Source organism: Lepidochelys kempii, chromosome 1 (genome assembly GCF_965140265.1).
Source record: "Lepidochelys kempii isolate rLepKem1 chromosome 1, rLepKem1.hap2, whole genome shotgun sequence".
Classification (NCBI taxonomy): Eukaryota; Metazoa; Chordata; order Testudines; family Cheloniidae; genus Lepidochelys; species Lepidochelys kempii.
Window position 1 is genome coordinate 1,280,307 of NC_133256.1, and position 8,863 is coordinate 1,289,169.

At 46.8% G+C, this 8,863-nt stretch overlaps 1 protein-coding gene across 1 annotated transcript; it reads right to left on the bottom strand.

Annotated features, from left to right (window-relative positions):
* Positions 1–3,920: 3,920 nt before the first annotated feature.
* LOC140913767 (olfactory receptor 52R1-like) lies at positions 3,921–4,868 on the bottom strand. Its single transcript, XM_073350598.1, has one exon. The coding sequence runs from the start codon at positions 4,866–4,868 to the stop codon at positions 3,921–3,923; it is 948 nt and encodes a 315-aa protein (XP_073206699.1).
* Positions 4,869–8,863: the final 3,995 nt, after the last annotated feature.

Sequence of the window (8,863 nt, forward strand, 5' to 3'; positions counted from 1 at the left end):
TTTACAGCCTGCTGACTTGGCTACTTTTAGCAATAAGCCATGGTGGTTTCAGGCACTTTACTGGTTTTCCAAAGTCTCCCCGTACAAACCATTCAAATTATGGCCCATTAAGAAACACAATAGGCCTTGGAAGAAGCTTATCCCCACCTGATGGACTTTCCTGTGAATGTTCTCGCTAGTATATGGGTAATGATCCTTGCTATGAATCACTGAAGCATGCAAGGACATGAGGCCAGTTCATGTGACACTGGGCTCCATCCTGTGCCTGTATTTTTCCACTAACTGTGCTGGGAACATTTGCTTTGGGAAAATGAAATTCACTCTATATGACAGAAACTGTAAAAGGTGGAAGCGACATCATCACTTGGCCTCACTCCCCCACAACCCAACACCTGCAAAAAAACTTAGCAACAAGGACTGAACTGGGGATGTGGTCCCAGGCTGAAGGGGATTCTTAGCCTGGGTATGCAAGATTGGTTGACTGTTTCTATCATCAGGATGAGACACTGCTTGATTGAAATCCTATCTAGTGTAGAGAACTTAGAAGGTGATTTGGTTTATTTCTTATGAAACCAACTTTGAGCCGTGCAATATTACTTATAATCACTTAAAATCTATCTTTCTGTAGCAAATAAATTTGTTTACCTTTTTCGACCTGAAACTGTGTGTTGTTTGAAGTGTAAAAGGGAAATCTGCTCAGGAACACAGGTGGGTTCATTGTCATCTACACACTGAGGGAGTGGCTGAGAGTGGCTAGTGAAAGTATTCATATAACTGCAGCTGGGTGTATCTCTGCATGTGTATGGCTGTATGTGTATGGGGATAAGTGCAAGATCTAGAGAAGATTGCATCTTATCATATCCTCAGTGTGTAAGAGGGGGCCCATATTGGTATGTCAGAGGGCTCAGTGGTACCCCAGTTCCAGGCTGCATCCAGGGGAACTCTGTCATAGCCACCCAATGAACAGACCCTGCTAGAATTGAGTCTGTTTCCTTCTTGCCATGTGTTCAGCTACTCACGGAGAGACCGTGATAACATCACGGAAGACAGGACCCATCAGTTCTGTCTGTCATTCTCTGTGAGTCCTTAGCCAAGGTCATCTCTCCCCATCCCTCAGTTTACCTATCAGTATCATGGGGATATATTCATAGAGACTTTCCTTTGCTAGGTGTTTTGAAGATCCTTCAATGCAAAGACGGTGGGCAATTTATGAGTTTACCCTGTATAAGCTTTATACAGAGTAAAATGGATTTATTTGGGGTTTGGATCTCATTGGAAATTGGGTGTCTGGGTGCTAGAGACAGGTATCCTGCTGAGCTGTTTTCAGCTAAAGCCTGCCGCTTTCGGGGGGTGGCCCAGATCCTAGCTCTCCGTTGCAGCAGGCCAGTGTGTCTGACTCAATAAGGCAGGGTTCTGGAAATCCCAAGCTGGCAGGGAAAACTGGCTCAGAGGTAATTTCAGCACACCAGGTGACAGTCCCAAGGGGATCTCTGTGACTGAACCCATCACACTGATCTCTCATCTCCTAGCAACAGCCCCATGCGTCTGCAGATATTGTTCTTTTCTCCCCTCAGGCATCTTTCTGCAGATCAGTCTGTGTGCTGGCTACCCAGATCTCCTAGACATTTACAGTCTATCAGACCCTAGGGAGGCTAAGACATTATCTCTATTTTTCTTAATAATCAACTCTAATATTAAATATACACAAAACACAGAGCACAGAGCCTGAGTGTTTTCATCTTCTTTTAGGAAGTTCCCTTAATTACCGTTTACTCTTAAAGGTGGATACAGAACACAGAAGTGCAGACAGGTTTGTCTCCAGCCTATTCCCATTCAGATGATCGATTCACCACTAGAGGCTGAACAAACCCCACTGGGATTGCACAGAGCTATATTACAAACGGTGCACCCGCCGTGTTGTCTTTTGGCGTCGGATATTGCTGCAGAAGCTGATGTGAGAGAGGTGTCGGTCATGACACCTCATGGTGATTCCCAGGGAAGATGCTTCCATCCCAGAATTCACAGGTACCCATCTCTCATTGAGAAACTCACCTGCTCAACAAACTCAGTGCAACCTGGGCGTGATGCGACAGAGAATAGGTCTCTGTGGTCCTTTCCACTCTATGCGGCCATTAAACATTCAGGGCCCTTGCCACTGGTGATGAGTTTGCTTCAGTATCACTGGCCAAAATATCTCTCTTTTGTCTGAATCCCTGTTGACCCTGGTTTATGGCCTCTCACCCCAAGCTGGCTGCATTTCAGTGGCACAGTCAGAGAGCCCAAACAAAGGGTGGTGCCTCCATCTCGACATACAATGGCCAATCCATTTCTGAATCCCATTTGGCTAAGCACCTTCCTCCAAGTGATAAGGGGAGGTTTTGGAACAAATTGATAAACATAACAGTAGTAAATCACCAGCACCAGATGGTATTCACCCAAGAGATCTGAAGGACTTCAGGAGTCAGTTCTCTGTTAATGCACAGAGACTGTCACATCCTCTTCTTGCATTTCAGGTCTATGGCTGTTAACAGGAGGGTTACTATCTGACTTTTATCTCCCGTAAGACATGGAGGTGCTAGGGCTCTGAACTGGAATAACTATAAAAAATGTCAACATGAACAAGACATCTTCTGTCCTAATGTCATTTGAAAAGTAGAACAAACTGTTTTGCCTGTAAGTTTCAAAAAAACCCAATTCAGACTGAAGCAGACACCCAGTGTGGGAAATTCCAGTCCAAATGATTAAAGATTTTTTGAACTTATAAGAAACTGAAAATAAGGTCTTCTAACTGATGTTGTCAGATAAACTTCATTAACGGTGGTGTCACCAGCACCACCTATCCATTTGTGAATCCCATTCAGTTAAGCTCTTTGCTCCAGTAATGACTGTGGAGAGGAGTTCAACAAGCCAAATATCGTGGAATCATAGAATCATAGAAGATTAAGGTTGGAAGGGACCTCAGGAGGTCACCTAGTCCAACCCCCTGCTCAAAGCAGGACCAACATGAACTAAAACATCCCAGACAGGGCTTTGTCAAGCCGGGCCTTAAAAACCTCTCAGGATGGAGAGTCCACCACCTCCCTATGTAACCCATTTCCAGTGCTTCACCCCCCCCTCCACTACTGAAATAGTGTTTCTTAATATCCAACCTAGAGCTCCCCCACTGCAACTTAAGACCATTGCTGAAAGCTAAGGAAATAAGCCACACAATAGTCTCTTTCCTCAGAACTTTACAGCTGAGCTTTCGGGGCCCACAAGCTTTATGGTGCACAATCTCGGCTGCCTGCCTCACAGTCCTGCTCCCAAAGCTCAGCGGATTTTATAGGGTTTCCTGGCTTCCCTCTGTGCTCCAGACAGGCCTGTCAGCCCCAGCACTGTGTCCTCACTGTACTCAATGCAGGTTCCTTGCCAGGCTGCACCAGATCCCATCCCAGCCCTGCAGCATGGAGAGCCCAGATTGCGGTGGGGGAGGGGAGGATGGTGGAGATGATCCAGCAAGTGGCTGGGGTTGGAAAGGAGGGGAGCGAGCAACAGCATGGTGCTTTGGGGGGAAAGGCGTAGCTTGGGCGGGGCATGGGAGGAAGAGGCTGAGAAGCGAGCGGGGCCTTTCGGGAGATGGAACAGGGGAAGCTGCCTTGTGTAAAGAGGTGGGGCAGGGGGCAGGGCTTTGGGGAATAGACTGGGCAGGATGCGGGGCCTCAGAGGTCAAGTTAAAAACAATTAGAATGGTGGCAGTCCTATGAGCTATACACAAACCGATTCCTCAGTTTGTCACACTGACACAGCACAGTAAGTCCAAAAAAGGATTTAATGTCAATTTCACTGTCCAGTAAGTGATTCAGGGAAGGGGGTCCAGCACCATGTCACCAGACAAATCTGCATGGAGCTCATTCTCAGATTCAGAGCACATGAAGGAAACTTTAGGCCCCTTTATGAGTAAAGAGCCGGAGCAGTCTTACCCGGATCTTTTTGGTCCTCACCCCATAGATGATGGGGTTTAGCATGGGGGGCACCAGGAGGTACACGTTGGCAATGAGAACGTGGAAAGGAAGGGGCACATTCTGGGCAAATCTGTACATGAGGGAGATGAAAAGACGTGGGATGTAAAAGGCTAAAATGACACAGAGGTGGGAGACGCAGGTTTCAAATGTCTTGAGCCGGGCGTCTTTTGTGGGGAGGCTGAATATGGCCCTGAGGATCTGGGTATAGGACACAGCGATAAAAATCCCATCCAGACCAGTCACACAGAATGTCACAAAGAGTCCGTAGAAAGTACTGACATGGGTGTCGGCACAGGCCAGCTTCGCCACGGCTATGTGCAAACAGTACGGCTGGGGGATGATGTTGGTTGTGCAATATGGCCAGTGTCTTACCAGGAAGGGAAAGGGCAGTATGAATATGCTGCTGCGCAGAACCACGGCCAGGCCCATCTTGGCCACCATAGGGTTTGTCAGGATGGTGGAATGTCTCAGGGGATCACAGATGGCCACATAGCGATCGAAAGCCATGGCCACACAGATTCCAGACTCCATCACTGAGAAGCAGTGAGTGAAGTACATCTGGGTGAGGCAGGCATTGAAATTGATCTCCTTGGAATTGAACCAGAAGATTGCCAGCATTTTGGGCAGGGTGGACGTGCACAGGATCAGGTTGGTAACAGCCAGCATGCAGAGGAAATAGTACATGGGCTCATGGAGGCTCGGCTCCGTCTTCACGATGAAGAGGATGGTGAAGTTCCCCAAGACGGCGATGGCGAACATGGTGCAGAAGGGGATGGAGATCCAGACATGGGCTGCCTCCAGGCCAGGAATGCCCAGCAGGATGAAGGTGGAGGGGTTGGTGAAGTCGGTTGTGTTGGAATCTGACATAGAGTAGGAGAGAAGTTCTCTCCTGCTTGTACCACGTGTTTCCATGACTTCCTGTAGATGCCCAGAGTGATGGTCGCAGTAAAATTACCTGGATGGAGAGACAGTGTTAAATGAGACAATACATGTACTACTGGGGGCTGTTCTCATGGGTGAAGCAGATTGGTCGCCCTTCACACACTGAAAAATGATATTTTAATAATTCAGAGAAATGAACTATGAACAAATGACCTTACTAATCTGAATTCCATATTTTATGGTGCTCTCTGCCTCAATAATTCCCACTCATCGTGGTGTGGGAAACCTTACTGGGCACCAGTAGGAAACACAAGTGTTTGTGTTTAACAATAACAATGGTTATTCATCATTGGTCCTAAGGCCTTATCTATACTACCAAGTGTTTTTTCGCTCAAAGCAGTTTTTGATGAAGAAACAGCGGCGGTGTACACACTGCAAAGCCACTTTCAACAACAGAACTGCTCAGTTTCAGTGACAGAATATAATCACTTTGACAGGAGGTTTAAGGCTTTTTACGGAAAATTTTTGTTTATTTTATTGCTGAAATTGGCTCCACAAGGCATCCAACATTGCCCATCCTGACTGCTGTGGTGAACAGTTTCAACTGCTCTCCCTTCCAACGAGGTGAACAGCTTCCAGCCTTCCCCCTTTAAAGGCTCAGGAATTTTAAAATTAATCTTCCCGTTTGCTGGGTGTGGAGTGCTCACACCACACTTTCCCAGGTGGCCATGGCAGCTCCACGCTTGGGCCACTGTGGAGCTCCTGAATCTGCTCCGTATTTGGGGAGAGGAGGCTGTGCAGTCCCATCTGAGCTCCAGCCCTAGGAACTGCGATACCTAAGGGCAGATTTCATGCAGCTTGTGGGAAAAGAGCTGTGATCAGGACACCCTGCAGTGCACAGCAAAGGGGAAGGACCTGAGGCACACGCACCAGAAGGCAGGGGAGGCAAACAGTATCTGTGTTGCTGTGCCACAGAGCTGCCATTTTTATAAGAAGTTGGATGTTATCTTCAAAAGTGACCCCATTTCCACCACCAAGAACCCTGTGGGTACTTCGGTGGGGGTACTCCTATCAGTGTAGTTAATCCACCTCTCTGAGAGGTAGTAGCTCTTTCGATGAAGAATTCTTCAGTAGACTTCTTGCTGTATATACCAGGGTTAGGTTGCTCTAGCTATATCTCTGAGGGGTGTGATTTTTTTTTTCGATTGCAAAAAGGAGCAAATGCAATTTTCATTTGCATTAGCAGAGGCCTAGCATGCCAGTCACGGGAGGGGAGAGTAGCCCTTTTCTTGGTGATGGTGAGGCCTCAGCTGGAGTATTGTGCCCAGTTTGGGTCTCCAATATATAGGAGGGATGTAGAGAAACTGGAAAGGATCCAGAGGCAAGTGACAAAGATGAGCCACAGGGTGGAATGGAAGCCATAGGAGCAAAGGCTGAAGAAACTGGGTATGATCAGTTTGGAAAAGGGAGGATTTTGGGGGGACCTGAGAGCGGTCTTGAGATACTTGAAAGGTTGCCATAAAAAAGATGGAGGAAAGTTGTTCTCTGTTGCCACATGGGGCAGGGAAGAGGCAATGGGTTCAAACTACAGCACAGCAGATTTAGATTTAATCTCAGATAAACTTCCCAACTGTAAGAACATGAGGACAATGGAACAGACGCCCAGGCAGGTTGTGGAAAGTCCTTCATTAGAGGTTTTCAACAGGAGGCTGGATAGTCATCTGTCTCGGGCGGTTTAGACACAACAAATCCTGCATCTAGGCAGAGGTTAGACTAGCTGATCCTTGTAGCACCTTTTAACTCTGTTGCTCTTTTGATTCCATGATATCAAATCCTGGTGTCGACCAGGTCTTATTCAAACACAAGTTATGGAGCTCAATACTGGGGTAACTGGGAGAAATGTAATGGCCTGTCTTACACAGGAGGTCAGACTGGATGATCTAATGGTCCCCTCTGACTATAAACCCGAGGAATCTATCAATATAGAAAGTAGTCCAGGCATTTATATTTATTCTGTCTCATAACACACAAACAAGGGAATATTCAATTACACTGAAAAGCTGAACATATAAAATTGATAAAAGAAAACTTGTTACATAAAACATATTTGGCCTGTGGAACTCCTTGCCACAGACATTATTGGAGCAAAGAGCTTAGCAGAACGGGATTCACAAATGGATTGGCCATAGTTGGTGGTGCTGGTGGCATCACCCAGAGTTGATTCTTTCTGACACCTTCAATGACACGACTTCATTTTCAGTTGCATATAAGTTTGACAAACATTAATCTGAAATTTCCCATGTTGGGTGTCTACTCCTGGTTGAATTGCATTTTAAAAGTTTCATGGCATAACAGTTCAGCCAACTTTGGGAATGAAGCTAGGGGAGAAGATGTCTTGCCCACATGGAAAAATTGTTATATTTATCCGAGCGAGGAGCCCTGGCACCTCCATGCTTTTCAGCAGATAAATTCTCGTAAGAGCCCCAACCCCTCCCCTACCCCATTAACAGCCAAAGCCCTAAATTTCAAGAGGAGGCGGTTACAGTGTCTGTGCATTAACACACAGCTGGCTCTTGAGGTTTTACTCAGTTCTTACTCCAGACTGGATGTTTTTCTGCAATATCTGCTTGAGGGCTTGTCTACATTTAAAACATGACAGCAGGGCTGCAACAGAGGCCTGAGCAAACTGCGGCTCGCAACCTCTGAATCTAGCCTTGTACTGGACGTCTACTAACAACTTTCATCCTGAAGGATCCACTGTGCCACTGAAATTAAGCCACGTTAGGGCTGGAGCCCATCATCGAGGGTCACAGTAGAGAGGGGCATTTTGGCCCATGATGCTAGAGCAAATTCAGCACCTGTGGCAAGGGCCCTGGGATGTTTAGTGGCTGTGTGGAGCAGAAATGAATTCAGACCTACTCTCTGTCCCATCATACGTATGTTGCACTTGGTTTGTCAAACCGAAAGAGATGGGTACCTGTGATTTCTGGGACGGAAGTTTCTTTGCTGGGAATCCCCCTCAGGCAGCCGTGTCCCACCCCTCTGTCACCCCAGCATCTGCAGAAGTATCCCATGCCGAGAGCTGACACAGGGATGTGCACTGTTTATAATATAGCTCTGTGCAATCCCAGTGGGGTTCGCCCAGCTCCTAGGGGAGAAACGGTGCCTGGATGCAAACAGGCTGGAGACCAGACACTCTCTAGCCAGTCCCTCTCTTTCCATTGCCGTGCTGTGTGCTTGTTATCCAGCTTTAACAGTAAACAGCAATTAAGGGACTTTCCCAAAGGGAAATGAGAACTCTTGAGCTCTGTGCTAGGTCAGAGAGGAATTGGCTGCTCTGTGTAGGTGTGTATATTTAGAAATTATAGTTGATTACTAAGGAAGCTAGGGAGAGTGCCTAGGTCTCTTAGGGTCTGATGCTAAGTGCCCAGGAGGGATGGGTAGATAGTAGACAGACAGATCTGGAGAAAGATGACTGAGGGGAGACACAAACACTTTCTGGAGGCACTTGGGACTTTCACTAAGTGATCAAAGATCAGTAATTCTCACATTAACTATTACCATACCACATAGAACCTTTCATTGAAGGATCTTCTAAATACGTAGCAAAGGAAAGTCACTATGAACATATCCCTATTATATCCATAGATACACTGAAGGACAGGGAGACATGACTTGGTCAAAGTCAAACAGAGAATGACAGACAGAACCCAAGATTCCTGAGTTTCCTGCCATAACAGCAGTCTCTCCATCAGTAACTGAATGCATGATAAGCGGAAAATGGACTCATACTGTCATAGGGTGTGTTCATTGGGTGTCCGTGACAGACTTCTGTAGGGTTCAACAGGGGTACCACTGAGCACTCTGACATACCAACCTGTGCCCCTCTCATACTGTGAGGCTCTGAAAAGCTTCAAGCCCATCCAGGTCTTGCACTTACACAGTTACATCAGAGCTGTAATGTCTTTCCCTTGTCAGAA

Coding starts and splice junctions, on each gene's coding strand:
- LOC140913767 (XM_073350598.1), bottom strand. CDS start 4,868: ATGTCAGATTCCAACACAACCGACTTCACCAACCCCTCCACCTTCATC.